Below are 22,991 nucleotides of genomic sequence, written 5' to 3'. Positions count from 1 at the left end.
CAGTCTTCACTAGCAGCCTCTCTTCCCCTACCTCATGAATGAATGGACCACAAGACAGGGACTGGGGGAGCAAAGTCCCTCTCACTGTAAGCGAAGATCAGGTTCGTGACCACCTGAGGAACCTGAACATGCACGATCTGAGGGGATGCATCCCAGAGACCTGAGGGAATTGGCTGATGTAGTAGCCAAGCTGCTCACCATAATATCTAAAAAGTCAAGGCACTCAGGTAAAGTCCCCAGTCAATGACTGAAAAAGGGGAAATATTGCACTCATTTTTAAAAATGGAAAAAAGAAGACCTGAGGAACTACTGACCTGTCAGTCTCACCTCTATGTCTGGGAAGATCCTCATAGAAGCTAAGCTAAGGGACACGAAGGACAGAGAGGTGACCTGAGAAAACCAGCATGGCTTCACGAAGGGGAAGTCCTGCCTGGCCAACCTAGTCGCCTTCCATGATGGCATGACTACACCAGTGGACAAGGGAAGAGTTATGGATGTCATCTATCTGAACTTCTGTAAAGCCCTGGATATGGTCCACCATAACATCCTTCTCTTTAAATTGGAAAGATATGGATTTGATGGATAGGACTGTTTGGTGGATGAGGAATTTGCTGAATGGTTGCATCCATAGGGTAGCAGTGAATGGCTCAGTGTCCAGATGGAGGCTGGTGACAAGTGGTATTCCTTCAAGGTCTGTATTAGGATCAGTACTGTTCAATAAGTTTATTGATGACATGAGACAGTGGATTGAGTGCACCCTCAGAAAGTTTGCTAATGACACCAAGCTGAGTAGTGCAGCTGACATACCTGAAGGATGGGATGCCACCCAGAAAGACCTGGACAGGCTCAAGAAGTAGGCCCATGTGTACTTCATGAGGTACAAGGCCAAGTGCAAGGCAAGGCCAAGTCCTGCACCTGAGTTGGGGCAACTCCAGGGTCAATACAAGCTGGGGGATGAAGGAATTGAAAGCAGCCCTGTAGAGAAGGATTTGGGGGGTGCTGGTGGATGAAAAGAGGGACATGAGCTGGCAGTGTGCGCTCATAAGCCAACCCATATCATGGGCTGCATCAGAAGAAGCATGACCAGCAAGTCAAGGGAGGCAATTCTCCCCCTATACTCCGCTCTGGCAAGACCCCACCTGGAGTACTGCATCCAGATCTGGAGTCCTCAGTACAGGAAAGATACGGACCTGTTTTAGCAGGTCCAGAGGAGGGCCACGAAGATGACAAGATGGATAGAGCACTTCTCCTATGAGAAGAGGCTGAGAGAGTTTCCATCAGTCAGTCTGGAGAAGAGAAAGCTCTGGAGAAACCTTGTTGCGGCTTTTCAATACTTAAAGCAGGGGGAGCTATAAGAAAGCTGAGAACAGACTTCTTAGTATGTCTTTTTGAAATAGGACAAGGGGTAATGGTTTTAAACTAAAAGAGGAGAGATTTATACTAGATAAAAGGAAGAAATTTTTTACAATCAGGGTGGTAAAATACTGGACCACATTGCCCAGAGAGGTGGCAGACGTGCCACCCCTGGAAACAGTCAAGTCAGGTTGGGATGGGGCTCTGAGCAACCTCATCCAAATGAAGATGTCCCTACTCACTGCAAGGAGGGGTTGGACTAGATGACCTTTGAAAGACCCTTCCATCTCAAACTATTCTATCATTCTATGGATATTCACTACCACCTAGTTAGCAACAGTGGTTGACTTGTTGCAGAATTTACTGTTTCAATGAGCGATTTATGAAACAGGATCATTTATCAGGATTATTAAAATTATTTGAGGTTGTATAAGTTATCACAGTAAACTCCCTTTTTGTGGGGTGGGAGCACGTCAAGATGAACAGGAAGAAAATAAAAAAAAGAAGAAATTACAAAGTACAGTGGCAAGAATACTTACACTGGATGGATCAACCTTTACAGGGAAGGTATAGCTAGAAGGTTGTGTGTAAGACACACTTCATCCCCAAAACTCTGAAAATTAGTTTAAGCCAGTTCTTCAGAATTTCTTGAGAAAAGTTAATTGCTGAAAAGAGGTAAAGGGTGTGTGTGTCTTTTTATAGGCCTAGTCATTATCTGGTACCTTTTAGCTGGGATGGCAGCAGGTAACACACAACATTTTTACCTTATCCCAAGTTCAGTTAAAAATGTATTAGGATTCTCTGTTCTACTAACTACACTGAGAAGAGACTGCAAACAGATTTTTGGGAAATCCTTGATAAAACCCTAGAATGGTCATACAATCACAATATAGGAATGCACAAAGGTTACAGTTTTAATTAAATAGCATAAGTACCAGAGCTCCTGTACATGCACTCTATAATTTTTTTTTTTAGTATCCATAGCCTATCATTGCACATCACTAACTAACGCACATAAAAGACATCCACTTAATCTTGAAAACAGTCTGATCAGAACTTTACATACATCCATTCCCCCGGACCAGAAACAACTCTTAAAAAAACCTCCAAAACATTAGAAGGTAGAAAATTATTCCAAGTTATATAAAAAAAAATTACATTACTAGAAGTTAATGAATTATTATTCATGAACGACCACTTTGGAAGCAAAGAGAAGGGAAATAAACATGAAGGTATGATTGTAAAGGCCAGTAGAGCATGCAAGGATAGAAACAATTGAAAAGAACAACACTCATTCAGTAAGCATCACATCAACTTGTCTTGAACTAATGACAAGATGGAACAGATGTTTTTGCAACCTGATATGATATCAAGTATGAAAGAAAAACATTCCAAAACCAAGAACTTGGATTAGACCATATAGCAGGTATAAAACAATAAAACCCCCATCGAACACTGGCTTTTAGAGCAGCTTTACATTAAGGCAACAGGTCATACATCTGATAAAATGAAGACTTAATTTAGAACAAGCTGAATCTTACCAAAAGATAAAGACAGCAACCTTCAAAACCAAGACCATCATGATGTAATGCAAAAGTAAAATTGGCAAAGAACACTAATGCTAGGATCTTAAGGCTCAAATCTTTACCTCTTTCCCTCTCTCTTGCTTATAGTTTTTTGAATGAGAAGTAATGCTACATGTGTAGAAAACCGCTGATTTGCACTAAAGACAAGTATTACCTCTCTTATCAAACAGCATATGAAAACGTAAACGAAATAGGACAATCATATAGCTGCAGAATTCTCACACTAGAAGTTAACGTACTAATGAACAACTTTGAATTTTCATTTCTTTCTGCAATAAATGTTGGTTTACAAAGAATATTTTTTTATTGTTTCTAAAATATAAGTAGCATCTTAATTACCAGTAATTAGCTATGTTAGTATATTCAACTGAATATATGTATGAATACTTTCCTGAATCCCTTTTGTAAGGCCTACATTAAAGTGCTATCATATTAAAAAAATCCTTTAACATTTTTGCTTTAGATTTTCCTAAACTGTGTTCCAAATATCACAGACAAAATGCTGGAAATTTAGATCACTTTTCATATAGGATCATTCTTTCAAGTGTGAGTTATCACACTTTCTATTACTAGAAAAAAGTATTCTACTCTAGGTAATGCTCAAGTGAAAGGCATCGGACCTTGCTTTAATAAGATAAATACAGAGCATGGTGTGTACACATTAAAAACAAAACCTCCACCAACCAACCACACTTCATAATACCTCAGGAAGAGTTGAGAGTAAGATATATGCTTCATTTTTTAACATATCACTGAAGGTCTTGTAGCCTGGAACATGTATAAGTCAACAAAACCACCCTTACCTAGGGCCTCGGGGGCCTTCAAAACGTGCTGATCTGGGAGGATCTGGAAGCAATCCACCTGATCTCACAGGTTTATCCTGCATGGTAGGTGCATGCGTTGAAGAAGCTGAAGTGGCATTTGGTTCCCCACATCCTTGCTCAGATGAAATAGAAATGGTTTGTTTACTAAGATGAGCTTGAGGCTTTCCGTGGTCTGAAGAGCCAAAGGATGAACTTACTTGAGAATAAGGTGAATAGACAGTTGAACTAGCCATTTTTGATGCATAGGTACCCGGGGTGGGAAGCAGAGCTGGCCTTGGTGTCTCAGTGGATTGACTGCTTTGAGAACTGGATCCAGAAGGGACAGAGGAATTAGATAACTGAGAAACAGAAGAGAGAGGCGGGGGGACCAGTGGAGGCGTAGTCGAAGGTAAAGTTGGAGGCATAATAGGAATGCCACTTTGACTGGTTTGTGAATATGGAACAAATGGAGGTGGCAGTGAAACATTTGCAGGATACTGATTCTTCAGATCTTGAAGTGAACTCACTTTCTCTTGCAGATGGGACTGAGTGACCTTCATCTGTTCATCCCATGCCTTCCACTGTTTCTCATACTCTTGAAGCTGGTCTTTGTGAGGATAGGTTTGAAGCTGATGCTGCCACTGTTGGTTCATTGATCGCTCCCAATCTTTATGAAGCTGCTGGAACTGTTTTTGCTGTGCCTCATAATGTCGCAGCTGCATATCCACTGACATTGTCTGCAACAGCAAGAAAAGAATAGCTTCAAAATACCATCTTAGTTATTTTCAGAGCCACATATTTCAGTATCATTGGTAATCACAATTTCTGACCTGGGCAGAAGCTTGATAAAGAACTAGACTGAAACAAAAGCGAACACCAGCTGTGATGTCTAATGTCATTGTGACAATTTATACATTTTATGACTACAGGACATTTATACATAGAAGGCTTTTTTTTTTTTTTTAAACAGGACAGCTGAAGAAAGCTATAATCAAAATGTTCTAAGCTCTATTATTACTGGATGCTAACAACAGCTAAAGCCCAAATCAATCTTCACACTTTCAGTATGCACAGTATGTGGCTATTTCTCAAGATTTCAGTTTCTGCTATCGATCCCATAGTTGTATCCACTCGATCTCCATAGTTGTTTCCACTGTCAGCAATTATTTTTCCCTAAGCCTTTGCCAGATGTTCTTATTCGCACAATGAAGCTTCTTTCAATGAGGTACCATCTTTCACTATGTTTAGATACAGGTCCTAATATCTACAGCTTAATCTTGTCTGAGATTTTTAAGGTTCACACTTAACAGTTTTCTGAGTTTTTAAACAAGCAGATGCTTGTTTAAGCAGATGTTTTAGCAGATGCTACAAAGAAATGCTTAATGTACAAACTCTGCTAACTCAGGAAAAGCTGATTGAATTCTCTAATACAGTAACCAACTTCTAGTTAAAAGCTTAAAGTTGCAACACTGATATAATGATAAACATAATGTAAGATAGTGATTTCCTCAATTACTTTAACAGCATATTTTTGGCATCTAAGTTTACTTCATCATAAATATTTATTTTTGTAGTGCACAGTGTTGTAAAAGAGAAGCACTTCATGCAATCATCTATTTACCTTTCCTTTCTTCTGGACTGTTTCTCCAGCAGTAAAACATTCAAAGCTGAGTAAATTCAATACTGTGTTCAGCTTTGCTCCTGTATCACCCAGGTATGTCAGAAAAACCTTATGACAAATGTAGTCTTGTATTTCTCATCCTACTGAAACTTCATTACCATCTGCTAATTGCTTTTTCATTCTGAAGCCAACTGACAGTAGGAAAAGGGGATATAGACTTCTATCCAAGCAGCAAAAGTAGCTAGACAAATGAGCCAACCATGACAAATTGTTCAAGTACTTGTTTCCCAGCAGACCACAAGTACTAGGTCACCCAGGAAGTATACTAAACACCATCTCCTTAGTGTTTCACCTGTAAGTGTGGAGGCTGTTGCATGATCTGTTGATACTGCTGTACCATCTGCTGCAGCTGGGCATGCTTCTGCATTATTCTTTGATATTGAAATCCAACCCGCTGATGGGGTTGCTGCTGCCATTGAGCTGCTGCTGCTTGCAATTGCTGCAATCTCAGATCTTCCTCAGGGTCATCAGGAGGTTCAATATTGAGCTATGGAAAAAGACAAATGCTATAAATAACGGAAAGATCCTTCTGTCAGAAGAAAAGCACACTTGGTCACTACCCAGTTTACAAGAACTTTCTCAGTGTTCATTATTTTATCACTCTGTATTTCAGAGTTTTACAGCTTCTGGAAGGCTGATTTTTATTTAATTTATTCTTAATGTGATTAATCTAAAGGTTAGGTTGATGGCAATTAGGGTATTAATTCTTACAGAAACTACCTACAGGAAAGTGATTAACGCAGATCTGTTATCTGTTGCTCACAACAAATACAATGAGACAACAGTGCTTTTTCATGATGAAGTAAAGTAACTCTGAGTGCATTATTTTTGCCACTTGGTAGGAACCCACACACTGTAAGTTAAAGAAGAGCACATGCTGCAGGGTCATCCACTACCCTACAGTAATCTGTTCAAAACATCAATTATGACCTACATCCGTTCCGTAACTGTTATTAGGCATGCTGACAAAAATATTCTTGCATAGTTCTTAGCTTTCAGACAAACTATAACACATAGAGAGGAGGAGAGCCAGAACTGACAAACTGCCAGAAGGGAATTAAGAAACAGTGTCTTAAAGACATCCACCGAGTACTTGATTTTGCACTTAGGTATCACAAAGTGTTTCTCACAAAGATGAGGACACTAGTGAAGGTGTGAGTGAGTCAAGCTTGGAGTCGCTTGCTGCATGTGTGGGTGACTATGCAAGTCTACATACAAGGCGTGTATTTTTATTTTTTTAAATTGATGCAGCCTTAGCAAATGTTCTTTTAAGATTGCTGTGCCATATTTAATTATTGTTACATAGTATACATAAGAATTTTATGGTATTATTTTCCTGTTTCTTTATCCCATCTACCACAACAAATGGAGTGGCACCACTTTACGAAGTCTACCTGAGTTTCAGTGGATGTAAGAGAAGACTCATCTTCTTTGGAAGCTGAAGGCAGGGAGTCATTAAGTGGAGGAGGTTCAGACTGCTGAGTTGAAGCACTCATTTTCCCTTCTTCAGACTTTGCTCTCTGCTCAGATGCATCCTTCCCTACTGGACCTTTCATTTGCTGCTGTCCCTGAGCATGGGCCTTTGCCCTTTGCTGCAGGCTAAGCAAGTGCTGCTGGTACCAGTATTGCTGCTGTTCCTACAATAGACAGAAAATTTCTAAGATGGCTTTCAGGGAAAAAAACACGAAAATTAATTCATGATACTCAATAGAATTATACTCTAGAAAAGTTTTAGAATATGCTTTGAAGGAAACTTCATCATCAACAGTATTACAATGGATGTCAGAAGACTGACTCAGAATTCAGAAACCACTACGTAAGGCATAGTATCCACACCACAATTTATTTCCTACCTCAAAGTTCTTATAGCTAAAGAGAACAATAACGAAAAGCAGAAAGGTGGGCAATAATAAGTCAAATTACTGACACGTGGTAAGTACCATACTTACTATTTTTAGTGTTTTTTACTCCTAACAACAATAGGAGTGATATATTATTAATATAGAACTCCTATAATAATACATTAATAATTAATAGTAGGATAACGCCTATATTAATTAATGCTATACATTATATTAATATAATATTACTGTATTAATATAATAACTTCACTATTAACTAATATAGGAGTTACTATCTCATGAACAACAATAGGTACTTACTATAAAACTAATAGATAAAATGAAGGGAAAATGTAGGGCAAGTATGAGTAAGGAAGCAATAAAGAGAAAAAGGAGGAAATGTACAAAAAAAGATGAAGAAGACGAAGACAAAACAGACTCAAGCAGAGTGACAATTACAGCTGAGAAATCGTGGTGGAGACATTTGAATAAAGGCAATGGAAAGGAGAAAGAACAACCAGAACTGGCATATAGTAAGGATTATTTATCATATGGATTCCCATTAATTCTGATTCATTCAGTAGCTGAAGAGGTAAATAGATATGGCTGCACTCAAAAAATTATCCATTTAAGAAGTGATTGAGCTTTCAGCTTTAAATATTTCAGGCTAGAATCTGAGCAGATGACATTAGCTTCAAAGCAATGTAAGCTGCCAACAACAGAAAGAACAAAAGACTGAAGTACCTCAACATAAATAACAGAAGACTAAAGGTAAGTATTTCAACACTTAACTGGTCATGTATCTTAGAGAACTGAATAGGAACCAACAGTTCTGTATCTCTTCCAATGCAAGAAATATCAGGCATCAAATTGGACTAGTCTTGTGCTACCAGAGTCCCTGCCGGAAACCACTGCAGCGGCTAAAACTCTGTGGATCCAAGACACACCTCCATAAACTCATAGAAAAAAAATCTACAGATTTTAAAAATAATGACACCAGTTGCAGCTAAGGGAGCTCCTACATTTTAAGGAAGTATAGACACTTAAAGTTTTTCTCTTAGCATCTGCTTTTAGTCACTGTCAAAGACAGAATGACAAAATACTGTACTTTTAGTCTGACCTAGTATAACCATTTCTGTGCTCTCATGTCAACTCCACCACCTTTGAGAATCTGTAACTGCTCTACATCTTTCATATCCTCTGTTCTTCCCTTCCATCCAAAAAAAGACACCTATAAAAGCCCACTCAGAAACACAAAAGAATCCAAAATATGCAGGTATTTTAAAACAGAAGTGTGACAACAACACAGTGGTAGGTGCTGTCTAATGAGATTTCTCAAAACTGAACCACTCTGCCTATCTTAAAACAGGCTTAAAAGAAGTGCAACCTTCCTCCAAAAGCCTACCTCACTGTGGTGGTGCACCCTCCCACTCAACCCTCCCGTCCCATCCTCTGGGCTGCTCCACAATCTCAGGAATTCCCATCAGGCCTTGACCTTTGTGTAATGAGTTTGGTGGTAAAGTGTCTCTTAACTACATCAGAAACTCTTGCATGGCTAAGCAGGGAGGCACTGATCATTCCAGGGACTCCTGTTCCCTGGCTAAGGTGGGAAGCAAGATCATGGATAATGAGTCATTCTCTGACAGATTTACAACACTCCTTCCCTGATTGCAGGCTGAATGGAATGGTACCACTGCTACTGGATTTCTGTTCCTAGTAACTACCAACTCGATTGTGGCCAGGATGGAAATTTATTAATGATTAAAGACAATCATCCTGTGACCCTATCAATAGTGGTCCTAAGCGAGGCCCTGTGAGCAATCCCACTGAGTGCAGTGTCCCTCAGCGGTTGCAGACTCTCAAGTTTGCAGTAATCAGAGGCCAAAAAATGGAACCTGGGCTGAAGGCCCCCACTCCTTGAGACTTGATCCTCACCCACTGAGAAATGCTAATAGATTAGATGTGAACATTCACTGACTCAAGGAGGATTTTAACAGGTATATCTTTATATGTCTTTACATATGCATGTGCATATGTGTCTATAGATTGTCATACAGATTGTAGTAAATTCCATTGACTCACTTTATAACATCCACCTTATAACTGCAAACTGTTGCTAAACAACACTTGTAACCCTTTAGATGTATACTGTTGACTAAGTTTGAGACTAAGACTAGATCCAGCTGCACCTAAGCTCCATCAGGAGTTTATAAAGGAAGGGGGTCTATTCTGAACCTCAGTACTCAATGAGAGGATCTCCCTTACTCTTTTCACCTTTGATCTCTACACAAATCTTTCTAGCTTGATTCTACTTTGGGTTTCCTTTATATATTCCATTAGACACAAACCACTGACCAAGCCCAAGACTAAGACTAGATACAGCCGCATGTAAGCTCCATCAGGAGTTCTGAAAGCAAGGTGGTCTATTCTAAACCTTATGACACCATGGAAGGGTCTCCCTTACCCTTAGGTGCCTTCAGTCTCTATCAGTCATCTTTAGCTCGATTTTACATCGTCCTTCCTTTGTATGCTTCATCCATATAATAAGTAATACAGTGAACCTTGTCATTGAATTCTGTTCAGTTGTGCCTTTATAAATCATATTAAAAAATGCTCTTGCTAGTACCTTTGATGGTCATTCATTGAGTGACCCTAAGACACTCATTTCACAACACATGCTCAAATGTGTAGCAATGTTTTGTATTGGTAGCAATCTATCAGACACAATTAAACATGGAGCTGTATTTAAAAACAATACTTCTGCAAAACTGTAATCTGGAGATGAGGTCAATGAAAGGAGAAGTCATGCTTCTTGGACATTATGTTGATCCTGCAATAACTCCTGCCAAGAACCTTTAACAAGAATCTGACTCAGAAGAGATGTCATGGCTTTGGGTGGAAGATGCACACCCACACTCCAGCATGGACAGTCTCAGAAACCTTCAACAACATGCTGTAGTAAGTGTAACTTCCAACACAAGGGAGAAGCAGACATCTCCAGCTATGCAAAAGCTTAATCAATTATTACTCTCAGAAGGCATTATAAGGTGATTTACCATGACAGTGCTGGATGCTATGCCTGGCAAGCCCCTGCTCTGCTGTCACAAAATTGCTGCCTCCATGGATCTATGTTGTTTCCTCCTCATTCTACCAATTGGACAAAGGGCTAAAACTCATAATATGACCAGAAGTTCACACAAAGAGCTATGGTAATACCCTGTCACTCATTTTTTTTTGCAGCCCAAGTCAATGACACAGGTATTTGTGGGTTCTATCTGAAAAGCATGAGAAAGCAGAAAGGTAGATTTCTGAGCATAGTCAGAGCACAACAGAAGTGTTACTGTAGAAAATTCCTGATGGCAAAAAGTTCAGTTATTTGAGTGCTCATCTCCTCACAATGACCGTCATACTTCAAGTTCAGTCACAATCCTTAAGCCCAAGGAACACGCCAGCATCAACATATGCCTTTTTTCCACCTTTGGCTGACCAAAAGACTCAGTCTGTTACATAGTACAGGGAACACTGAAACCAGCACCATAAGCTCTTGACCACAGGACATATCACCAAAAATGTTACTGCCCAGCCAATGCCAAAAGACTACTTCAAAATGAATTTAGGTGACCCTACACAGTAACATAATGCCTATTATGGGAGGCAACTTGGTTCGTTTTTGGTAAAGTTAGCAAAAGAATTCTTTAGGACCCTATATAAAAAAAGGGGGATTTTAAAGAATGAATTAGTCTGCTAAAAGGTGAAATGATAAAGCTAAGGTAGCTTTAACAGATGTAAATAAGTGCATATTTAAGGGTACAGATCTACTCATACGTACTTGTTTACTACTGTCAATAAATTGTAGCATATGGTACCCAAATATCAGATGAAGCATTATTTAAATACTACAGGTATTTTAACAGGACTTGACAAAAGATGCATCTGATAGTACAAAAACACAAGAATTCATCAATTTAATCCAACTGTACAGCCATGTATGAAGCTACTACACTATATTTGTAATATTTTCAAGTCAAAGAGCAGTGTCTTATTTTTAGACAGGAAAGGGAAACAATAAAACACGAACTCAAGGCAAATTGCATAATATTTTCTGTTAAGAGAGAAACACCGATCTATTTGGCTGCAACCATTGTTACTGTGGGCTGAGAAAAGAAAGATTTGTTTTCAATTACCAATTTAAACAAAGGCATAATAGGATCTTATAAATGACAAATTACAGTATTTCTCTACTTGGCTTTTAAGATCATTAGCAAGAAAGCATCACTATGCTTTGCTTTTCCTATTCCTATTGTGTAAGGCCTTGTTGCTCCAAATCCTGTCCCACTTTACAGCCTAAAATAGCCAAAATGGTATCAGTTATAACAAATTTATGACCAGCAATGTACCAGATTCCTTTTGAATTAATGCTGAATTGTGTAAACAAACTACTCAAGACAGAAGCGGTTTGTATAAACACTCATAAACCAGACCATGGAAACTTCAGCAGTATTTTGCTTCTTTATGTGTGCACCACAATACTACATTACTTGTGACTCTTCTGGAAAGAAAGAGTGGCTGAGGAACAATTCAATGACATGAATGAAACTTCAGGCTGCATAAGACGAGAGTAGTTGCAGTTCACTGTTCAGTCTTGAGTTCAGTAATTTAAGAAGTCAGCCAGCAGCCTTAATACCAAATGAACATCACTTTCTACGCCTGATTTTTTATGGTTTTGGCATTAAAAAATTTAATAAGTCCCACCCCATCACTGTAAGGGATCAACTAGCACTGTCCAAAACCTTTGTAAGATTAAATTAATGAATTGAAAGTATCACTTTGCTAGGCAGTGATCAGTTACATGGTGCAAACTTAAAAATGGTACATTCCCAAACCTATTCAGGTACTGGCACAAAGCTTTAATGGAGACAATTAAAAAGGTGTCCCAATAACTAAGAAATTTAAAGTGCTAGTGACTTCAACATAACAAAACGGGATTTTTGCAAACTCAGTTTCAAATCAGAATTCCCAGATCAATTTGCCAAAAACAGAGGTCTTTAAATCAAGTCAATTTAAAGCATGCATTGCAGCTTTGTTCTTGCAGCTGGATCTCTACAAGCTGATCCTAAAACCATGCAAGACTCAATGAATCTGAGTGACCTGTACACATAGCTAAGGGTCTCTCTTTGTGCATGCTTAACCTTAAGCAACGTGATTGTCCCTATCTTAATGCATATGAATGGTCACATCACATTCACTGGAACTGCTTGCATTTAGGAAGTGAAGCAGGCATTTTGACTCTAGTGTACATGTAAAAAGCACACAGCATTAGCAACAAGTATATTCTTCACCTCAAAAGCATTTCAGAGCATCTCCCTCCAATGTCCCATACAATTTTATACTGGAAGATCAAGCACGTGTAGGACAAAACATGTAAGTAAGGGGCAATCACATACTATGACAGAAAAACTTTTGCAGCTTTAACTGCATGTGGAAAGATTAAAATAGTCACAATTCTGCACTGATCGGACAGACAACTGAAGGACAATCCCATGAGAAAAGTAATGAAGGAATCACTGATGACAAGAGACACTGATCCTGCAAGCTGCCATAAGCAAACAGACTGTTGCATCTCGCAATGGGCTAGATGAAGTTAACAGAGGTTTGATGCAGATCATCTACAGACTGTGCTTTGGAAAACAATTCTCCAGGGACCAATAAACTACCCAAGAAAACTCAATTCAGTCAGCAGTCAGACTTTTCCCTTCTTTTCTAGGGAAAAGACCTTTCCCTAGACTCATTTGCTCTTGAAGAATTATGGTTTCTTATATCCACACTACCACCACCAGATTAAGAAGCATTTACAGAGCACCTGAACTGTGCCATTCCCTGACTTCCAAGGGTAGCGTCCAAGCCCTTTAAGTATTACGCAAATAAGGCGCGTTTATTAACTGCCCTTACTCGGACACATTTGCAGCACTCTGTACCCGCCAGCGGTTAAGCGCACCGCTGTCTTGCCGACTCCCTGCTGCCAGCCGGAGAGTCTTGGGGCCGCAAGAGCGAGAGCGGCGGGGGTGATGCCTTACCTGGGGAGTCATGGTGGAGGGATCCGGCTGCTCGGTGCCACCGGTCTCCTTGGCGGCGGCAGGCGCTGCCTCCGGCTGGGCGGGAGCGGGCAGAGGCAGGGACGTCTGGGGTGGGGGGAAATGGGCCGGCGGCGGCTTGGCCGGCGGAGGGATGGAGGGGATCTGGCCGTGCTGCCCCGTCTGAGATGGGGAGGCCTGGGAGGGGAGCAGGTAGGGCTGGGGGTGCGCCATGTATCCCTGGGTGGGAGGCGGCAGGTAGGGCTGGGAGGCGGAGGACGGCGGGGGCTCCAGGTAAGAAGGAGGGGGCTCAGAGAAGGAGGGGGGCGGCTGGGAGGCCTGCGCACGGGACAGGTAGGGCTGGAGCGGCGGGGACTGAGCAGGGGGTGGCTGGGCGGGGGGCAGGTACGGCTCCGCCTGAGGGTGCGGCAGGTAGGTCTGGGCGGGGGGCAAGTAGGCCTGGGCGGCGGGCTGCGGGGACTGCGGCGGCGAGGACAGCTCCATGTCCATGGGCACCGGCGAGGAGGGCACCGGCTCGCCCCAATCGCCGTGCCCGCCCGGCGCTTCCTGGACATCGCGCTCCCGGCCAGCAGCGGGCGGCTTGCGAGTCGACGGCGGCGGGTCGCGGTGGGCGAACTGCTTCTGGTAGCTGCGGACCGGAGGTGGCACGGGCGGCGGCGGCTGCTGCCAGTCGCTAAAGGAACCGGGCAGCGGCGGCGGCGGCAGCCCCGGAGGGGGCGGCCCCGGCGGCGGCGGCGGCCCCAGCAGCACGGACTGCAGCTGCTTCTGGTGCATCTGCTGAAGCTGCTGCAGCTGCGCCAGGTGCTGCTCCTGCAGGCTCAGGAACCCCGAGGTACCGGCGGGCGGAGGCGGAGGGGCTGCGGCGGCAGGCGCGGGGCCCGGCGGCGGGTAGCTGGGCAGCGGCATCGGCGGCACGGTGGGAGGCGGCACGCTGGGAGGAGGGATGGGCAGCGGTGGAGGTGGGATGGAGGTAGGCGGCGGCGGATAGTGCCCCGCCGCCCCGTACAAGCCCCAGGCCGGGTACATGGCGCGGCCGCGGCGGAGGGACCGGAGCGCGGCGCTTCCACAGGCCGCGGCGGCGGCGGCGCGTGCGGCCCACGGCGCTTGCGCGGCGAGGCGCACCACCCTCCTGGACAGTAGAGCACGAGAGAGGAGACAGAGTGTCGAACAGCGCCACTGCCCGGTTGTCCTGCTCCTGCAGCGCGCCGCCTAGGGGACAGCTGCTGTCACTGCGGGAGGTTTTCTGTCACTGCCGGGAGGACGCGCACCGTGCGGCGGGGCGCATAGAGACGCCGAGGGGCGAGTCTAGCGGGCCTCTCTCCGCCCGGGCCGGTAGGCTCGCACGCGAGCAGACAGACAACGCAGGGAGTGGACCCCGGGCGGGGGCTCCATTTTGTGTAGAGGAACGATTAGCTGACAGGTGCCGCCGAGTCCTGCCGCGGATCCGCAAGCAAGGTTGTGGTGTACGGGTGATCCGGGCCCGCCGGCATCCGGCAGGCCGTGGTGCTGCCGGGCAGCGCCGCCGCTGTCCTCGGTTACCCGGGCGGCGGTGACGGCCATGTTTCCGCGTCTGCCCGCCGCTCCCGTCTGCGGTTGTGCCTCTGCCCGCGGGCAGCGGCGCTGGCCCGCAGCGGAGCTGCCCGGGGTGGCTGTGACCCGAAACAGAGGTGGTTCATTGTGGTGATCGAAGGCTGATGTGAGTGCAGCCGTAAGTCCAGCCCCGCTCGGCCTGGGGAAAGGCGCACGAAGAGGCAACCTGGTTTAGTGGAAGGTGGCAAGGGGGTTGGAACTAGATGAGCTTTAAGGTCCCTTTCAGCCCAAACCAGTCTATGATTCTATGAAACTACCTCACACATTACAGAAGCAACTGCACTGAGGAGCAGGAAAAGGTTTTTTGTTTCCCTTGTGTTTCTCTCTTCCCACACTGAAGTATAAGTTAAACATACAAATATGTTCTGTAGCCAGTCAGCAAAGACTGATGCAAAGTGCTGAATTCCCATAGTTGAATAAAGACACAACGTCTTGTGCATGTGAATTCTAGTAGCCGGGCAGCAAAGCCTAGTGGCTACTGTTCTGGTCAGCAGTTCACCGGCACTGGTGGTGTCCCACTGCTTGCCCTCACTACCAGATACAGAAAACCTCAGCAATTTTTATCATGTTCAATCTCTAGGTTCATGGCTGGTGAATCAAGCAACCATGGCCAGTGGAGAAAGGCAGGTATTGAGGAAAAGTCTATAACCTTTTCAGTCAAGAGAAAAGTCAGAAAAACACACACACACACAAGTTAGGTAGAACAAAAGCTTCGTCCTCTCCATTGGAAAAGCTGGAGCTTCTGTTAATTTGTTGATAAATTCCAGGGAATCCACAGCAGTGATACACCATAAACCTGTAAGAAGAACTTCGAGTAGAGTGTAAACTCAAGTTATGAGATGCTAATCTTTAAGAAAAAAAATAACACACATAGAATTTTCCTTCAATATCCTTTCCTTTCACCTACAGGTGATTATTGATCTTTTTCTGTCTGGGGTGGTGCTCCTCTAAGATTTGTCTTGCAGTGAATATGACTTCCAGACAGCATAAGTACTTTAGCTCCCATCTCCTCCACATTGTACACATACTTAACATTTATATCTCTGAACTCTTTGGGTCAATTTACTCACTCACTAAGCTTTTGAAAGTCTGTTGTTCCAAAATTGGGAATTCCTGTTGCAAACATCCTTTGATTTACCCTTCTGATTGACTCACTCGGAGCTCTCGTGTAATCAGTTTACTCAAGGTTACTTCCTGCAGGCAGGTCTCTCCCAATATTCCTGCTGTTTGTTGTGGTTACTCAATATTGCGAAGAAACCCGTTACCTCCCATATGAAGAAACACATGTACTCAATCATTTTCAGTAGCAATTGTTTTCCAGCCTACATCAAGGAGGTCAAAGTGTAACTTCCAAGTAACTTCACAGATGCTGTTGTCAATACCTGGATCTGGTTTGGGCAGCAGCATTGACTCCTGCCAGCCACGATACTTTGTCTTTACCCAATGTTACTTTGTCCTAAAGCAACCCTGTCAAGTTCACATTACGCCTTCTTATTCTTTTACAGTCTGTAACATTAATGTACGTCATCGTGCTGGGTTTAGTTCGTATTTTTTATAGCTCATGCTATTTCTGCTTCTAAATGCTATTCTACCACATTTCAGTTATCCATTTACTAGTGTCACATCTTGGATCAGCAGCTTAAGTTTCTTCACGTCATTTGGTGGTAACACTGCAGTATCTTGGGCTTTCTGGTGGCCCCCAGAAAGGAGCAGAAGCTATTTTCTCCCATTCTTTGCACAACTTCAGACCTCCTCTTGTGGCTTTTCTGATTGTTCTCTGTCTTCTGGAAATATGGAAACTGGCTACAGCAAGAGACAGGATGTCAGGGGGGAGGCTGGATTCCCTAGAGTTACTGAGAAACACTGCAGGCATCTGTTTGGTATCTAACTCGTGTGCAGGTTTAAAACAACTGCCAAAGTTGGGTCAGGAAGGAATTTTCTTCTGGTTTGGCCTGGCAGTTTTGCATTCATAGGAACATGAAAACGTTCTCGCTTACAAGTCTTTCCTGTCATAATGATCTTTTCTCCTTTAACACACTGTAATCTGGATCTGAGGTTGGGATGCCATGGTGTGTATGGAATAAATATTTTCCTCTGAACCAAGCATCTGGTACACAGGTTCCCTGAGACTGTAGGGGCTGCAGTTGATTACTCAGGTGGTCCTTTCCTGTTCTGACTAAGCTCTTTCAGTTAATAGCCAAATTTTTCTTGTCTTGGCTACTACATTCACTTAATAAAAATTTCATGATGAGTCTGCTCACTGCCAATACTTTCTCCCTGCTGCTCATCCTCCAACCCTCTTAACACTTCTTCAGCAATTGCCTATTCCAGGTTCTTCCTCCTGTTACTAGAACTAGGCAGACAACAAGGAACACTAATTTAAGGAGTAAATAACTTCACTAAATAGGCACATTTATTTTGATTCCTACCCACAGTTTATACCCTCTTCCTGGCTGGAGGTGGAGAAGATAAACTTCAGTTGTGACAGCTTGGAAGGGGCTATGCTTTGGAAGTGCTAGTATGCTGTTATTTCAGGGATGAGTCGGGTTATTTCAGGGATGTTTAGTAGGTGAGCCTCCAGCAAGCAAGAAGATAGTAGAAGGGCTAAGTCTGATGTGTTCCCGAAGTTTCCTGCAATAGCTGTAGCGGCAAGGTGCTAGCAAGGTTATTAGCATGTCAGGGCATTTCCCAAGGACAGGAAACGATTAGCAGAGAAAGGGTAATATCTTGCTTGTATGCTGTCGAGCATACAGCCAACTGAGTTCAGCTATTCTCTGCAAAAGCCAAACCAGTGCAAGACACCACAGGATAAAGTCTGTATTAAAGTTTGAATATTTTCTTAATTACATCAAGAATATAAATTTTCAGTTTCCCTCTTTACTATACCTTTACCCCAGCATTTTGTCCAGGAAGCGCACTTCAGCTTGTTGGCCCCTGGTGACTCTCATATTGTCTCATCTCTCAGTTTAAGACAGCTCTCACCACACAGCAGAGATCAGAAGAGCAAATTATGTCACTAAAAATTAAATAGTACTGGAGAAGATATGGGAATGCAGAGTTATGGCTTTAAAATATTTTCTCCTGCATTTCTCCACGTGGCTTAACTATCTCTTTTTCCTCCCTCCTCTGATCACTTCCTTCCCTGCAGCAAAGGCTGCAGGTCTGAGACTCTTGATCTGCAGCCATTGCTCCAGTTTCCCCCACTGACTCTTCTCCCAGCCCACATTAATACCTTTCCCAGTTTGCCACCTTCCTGTCACAGTTTGGTATCTTCCTCCTCTTCCCTGACATCTACCAAAAAGGGAGCAAGGACACTTAAACAAACTTCATTCATTGTACAGCTGAATAAAATCCCACCAATTCTGAATTAAAATCTTCTAGACCACTGGTCCAGAGCAGGCATGCCAAAGGGTGCAGATTTGATGTCTCTTCTCCAGAAGAATACTTGTCCTGCTGTAGGTGCAGCATTCTCAGCCAGACTTGCAACACCAATATTTAATTTGGAATGTAGAAATCACCTTTTCTATTGATGCCAGTGAAGAGGATGTGAGGCATGTTCTGGGCACTGCCGTCCTCTGTTTTCCATATGCTTCTCCCAGCCATAGGTAATCAGTCCAAGTCAGAACAAGGATGAATAAAACCAGACTCTTCCAAGTAGCTTTTTCTTAGATCAAGGATATGAAGTCAGGGCAATGTCACCCACAGTCCTACGAGTAGAATCCCAGCAAAAAAGAAAGCAGGAGGCTTGGAATCAGAAGAACCCTTATCCTTGCTCAGAGCCCTGACTTTGATGGCTTGGCTGGACAGGTTAGAAGCGAGGAGCTCCGTAATCATCTGGCATCCTCTCAATATTGTATCTGAGAAAGAAAGAGAGAAAACCTATGAAGACAATCTACTCCATATTGCTCCCCTCCCCATGAAGCAATAGGCTTCCAGTCAGACTGAACAGCAAGCAGCTTGGTTGCATTTCCATCTGTAGCTCAGATCTGCAGGAAGAAAAGTATTACTTCAAAAAGTGAAAAGCCTTCATAAGGTTGCTGTTACCCTTCACCTTACACTCAGAAATTGGGCATCTCAAAAACTCAACTGTCTCCAGGAAAAAAATAGTGGTTTTGTAAGATCTGACAGGACTTAAGAGCAACCACCACAGAGAATAAAACTTCGGCCATTCCACTTACAATTCATGCCCACAGTGAATAAGGGGCAAAGATGTTTTGAGGGAAAAATTTTCTGAGCCATGTTCTAATTATGGATCAGTTAGGACTGAACATATTGATTGCTAGCAATCATCCTCTCATTTCTGAGATACTGCTGGCTCTGCTTATGCTTATCACTAGACTCATTGTCTCCACTGCCAGCACAACTGCTTCTTTTCCAGTATCTCTCCCATCTCATCTAAAGACTTTGGCCTTTTTATCCCCACATCATGACCTCTCTCCTTACCATGCTACCAAACATATCTACTATATGTGAAACAATTTGGCATAGGTTTAATGCAATCTAAATCATCTGGGCTGTACATTATGTAGAAAAAATATTAAAACGCTATATGACAAAGGTGAGTAAAGTCTTCTTAGACAGTTTAGGTTTTACGAGTGCTTTGGAAGAACAGGGAAATAATTTAAGCAAATGTTTTTACAGCATATTTTGTTTGCATATGAAAAAAAAAAAAGGAGACAGTACTTGCAGATACTGGAAAAATCCATGGTATTGAAATTTCTGCACTAGTATTCTTCTGAGTTGGTTTGATTTTTAGCTAAGAAGCAAATTAAATCTTAGCTAAGGGTACAAAAAGCTACCAAACAGAATATGGAAGAAGAATGTTAATTTTTCCCGAACAACCTGTAGAATGCATTTGCCTGGTAGTCCTCCTGCTGCTGCTGGAGAACACTGGCCTAAAGGAAACTAGTTTTCCAAGTAAAAGCAACTGAACATGTAGGCTGCAATAAAAGTAGGTCTGTGACCAGTCTATTTCCAGCAGCAGCTGTACTTCTACTTTTGTGCAAACACTAAGGCCTTGACTGTAAGACAGTGCACGAGACAAATATGTGGTGGTAGAGTCCCTGCCAGACAAGGACTGCCCTTACCTGTGCCTGGAAATATACATTATAGGCACGCCCGGGATTTTTCGTATTCTCCGCTTGAGCTCTTTATCCACTGTGGCCACAATGTAGCACTTGTGCTGCAAAACCAAAAAAAAAAAAAAAAAAGAGGAAGTTAGATTCCACACCAGTGAACCCGCAGAGAGGAAGACATAGTGGAGCAAAGGATTCTATTCAGTGAGCTCATGTAACACAGGAGGGCTACCAGTCCTTAGACAGGCACTACTAAGACTTGTACAGAATTCCACAGCAGACTACTAATATCCTTCTGCTTATCAAAATAGACTTGTAGAAACATCCAAAGCCTGTCCAGCCTTCCAACCTAATAACTTTCCTATCCCAAGGGCTTCTTGGTGCTGTCCTATACAATAAGAATACTCAGAGAAGGCTATAATTTGCTTCAAATAAAATTGTGCTAGGAACAGAAACTGCCCCTTAGTGAGATTTTAGTTACTTTGTGGGAAATTTAAGTCATCAGTAACTAGAAGGGTTTTAGTATGTTAGCACAGTATAGAAACTATCAGAAACAGAAATACCTGAGTGACTCTCTGTACCAAGCAGTCATCTGCATAGGTTCCTTTGTGCATACATGGCAAGCGTTCAAACCGAGGGTCCTTGGCAATTCTGTGGGGACATACAAGGCAGCATCACAGCAATCAGACCAGAGTGTACAGTAACACAGTATGGAGGAACAGGAACGCCACTTTCTGCGATGTACAGCACATTATTCTCAAAACGAGGGCTGAGGGGATGGAGCAAATGGTACACAATTGAAATGAGGAGCGAAAAAAAAAAAGCAATTTGACTGGCTGATTATTATAGGTTAAGTACTTATCAGCTGGATTCTAGATCCCTACACTGTTAGGCTCTTGCCTAACAAAGTCATTTGAAACAAGTTATTTGTGGGAATTACTACAACTCTTTCCGGTGTCTAATTGTTAGTACCACACATATAGGAACACTTCACCTCCTCTCTGAAGGGGAATAACAGAGCTGTTAAGGGGATGCATTCGGATACTTTACAACACAACAGGCCAAAACAAAAAGTAAGTAACAATACATCTGACTGCTGCACCTGGAAAGCAAGAACTACATTGGATTAGTTTTGTACAGATCACACAATAACCTAGCTCTAGATTAGTACATGCTACCTACTCCTACAAGAGTAAGATGAGAAGGGAATGAAAGGTTCCATAACACCTGTGTCACTTCTTTATCTCTTTTTAAGAAAAATATAAACTAAAAAAAAAAAATAAATAATAATATACTTTTTAAAAACTCCCTGTGTATTTTGAGAAACAGGAGGAAGTGTTAATTTTGAAAGTCTTGGAGAGGGGAGATGTACAGGTCAATATGGTGCACCCATACCTACTATTTAGGTTTTGGGGGTTTCTTTTAAACTAAAACTCGAGCTATCACACTGATCTCATACAGCCAGAGAAATAAAACCAAGCCTGGGACTCTGCAACAATCTAACCATCCTCTAATGCAAGAGCACTGTCATGGAAAGTGGTTTTCATTTATTGATACTAAAACATTAAGTTCTAGAAACAGAGAACACCTTGCACCTACCTTAATGCCACACGGTACTTCTGTCCTAACTTCTCAATTTCACCCATTACACAATCTGTGATACATGGAATACCTGCATGCAAAATACCCTGTATTAAAACCAAGCAGTGTTTCTTCACAGATCTCTACTTATTGCTCATGTGCCCAGGAGCTATCATGGAACTCTGTAACATACTACTTACAGTTTTAAACTTATGAAAACTGATAAGGTTGCAAAGTGGTGAAGTGTAGAGCCATTGAGTTTGACCATGCCATGGTAATTTTAGATTTTTAACTTACTAACTTGCTTTACCTTTGTTGAGATTAGCATTTAAGACCATCATCTGACTGAAACCAGAGACAGTTCCAGGGTTACCATAGCCACAAACAAGACATCTTTTTTCAAGATTCCTGTTATTCTCAGCTAGTGGCATGAGGCTGATAAAGCACATCATGAGCACAGTGTGGCACTACATGGTCCAGAAGAAGCTGCGAGTGACACAGACACTCACACTTGGCATAAAGACAATCCATCATTGACTGCACTAGGTCCAGCTTGGCCTTGATGGAGAAGTTGATGAAGTTTGTGTCAACCAGGATGTGATAAGGTGGGCCCAACTGTGTATTATATTGGAAGAACAAGCAAGAGGGATGCTGTGGGCTGCCAGGAAAAAAAAGAATTGAAATCAGTTAATTACAGTTGACAAGATGTCCAATCCTACAACTTACACTGAATGAAAGAAGGGTAACGAGCAGCAACAAAAGAGGGCAGGATGGGATGGCAACCTGTAAGTTGTCCCACTGCCTCCCAAGCTTGACCCATTGGTTTTGGGCACCATTTCCTACTCTAGCATTTGGTGGCAGCCTGCAGCGTGGCCGGCCCGCCCTCCCTCCCCAGAGCGTCGGGAGCACTTACACCTCCCGCTCCTTGATGGCACTCGGGTCCTCTTTCTTCTTCACGCGGGCTTTTGCCCGCTCCTTCTCGTTACTGCAAGGAAACACAGAGACTCCTGGAGAGGGACAACAGGGGAGGGCAGCCAGCGCCAGAGGGGCCTGGGCCGGAATCCCCTCTCTCCCTCCCGGAACACAGAGACAGCCAACCCCGCACGGGACCGGGCCCCGCCGCAACCGCACTCACATGCGCTGGTCCCGGAGGCTGATCATGCGCTTCATGACCGCGTACTTCCGCGCCTTCTTCTGCTTCCCCTGCAACGAGACAGATAGGGAGGCAGCCACGGTTAGCCCAGAAGAAGACCCAACCCGAGTCCCAGCGCCCAGAGCACTGCTCACCATGCTGCTGCTTCCTGCTGCTGCCGCCGCCACCGCCGCCGCCACCACCGCCGCCGCTACCCCGCTGCTTCCGGTGCCATCCCGTCGCATCACCACACTCCG

At 43.2% G+C, this 22,991-nt stretch overlaps 2 protein-coding genes across 6 annotated transcripts in view; both read right to left on the bottom strand.

Moving 5' to 3' along the window:
- The window catches only part of YLPM1 (YLP motif containing 1), a 40,099-nt gene extending 25,543 nt beyond the window's left edge, over positions 1-14,556 (bottom strand). For 2 of the 4 annotated variants that reach the window (XM_080619705.1, XM_080619708.1), the window contains exons 1-4: positions 13,339-14,554; positions 6,818-7,060; positions 5,716-5,910; positions 3,743-4,479 (exon numbers count right to left, since the gene is read on the bottom strand). In XM_080619705.1, the coding sequence (XP_080475831.1) occupies positions 3,743-4,479; positions 5,716-5,910; positions 6,818-7,060; positions 13,339-14,382 (2,219 nt within the window). In that variant the 5' untranslated portion in view covers positions 14,383-14,554. Of the gene's footprint in view, positions 1-3,742; positions 4,480-5,715; positions 5,911-6,817; positions 7,061-13,338 lie in introns of all 4 variants that reach the window. The other 2 variants (XM_080619707.1, XM_080619706.1) reach the window with 2 other exon arrangements.
- Positions 14,557-15,666: 1,110 nt separating this feature from the next.
- FCF1 (FCF1 rRNA-processing protein) lies at positions 15,667-22,974 on the bottom strand. 2 transcript variants are annotated; one of them, XM_080617409.1, is made up of 8 exons: positions 22,890-22,972; positions 22,738-22,805; positions 22,516-22,587; positions 22,112-22,260; positions 21,621-21,693; positions 20,585-20,672; positions 20,034-20,128; positions 15,667-18,803 (listed from the first exon to the last, which is right to left on the bottom strand). In XM_080617409.1, the coding sequence occupies exons 1-8, from the start codon at positions 22,890-22,892 to the stop codon at positions 18,755-18,757; spliced, it is 597 nt and encodes a 198-aa protein (XP_080473535.1). In that variant the 5' UTR covers positions 22,893-22,972; the 3' UTR covers positions 15,667-18,754. The 2 variants fall into 2 exon arrangements, 1 of the variants encoding a protein (XP_080473535.1); XR_013956789.1 differs by lacking the exon at positions 15,667-18,803 and having other exon boundaries at positions 20,585-20,790; positions 22,890-22,974.
- Positions 22,975-22,991: the final 17 nt, after the last annotated feature.

This window comes from Psittacula echo, assembly GCF_963264785.1.
Source record: "Psittacula echo genome assembly, chromosome: 5".
Lineage (NCBI taxonomy): Eukaryota > Metazoa > Chordata > Aves > Psittaciformes > Psittacidae > Psittacula > Psittacula echo.
This window is presented reverse-complemented; position numbering and strand designations above follow the sequence as displayed.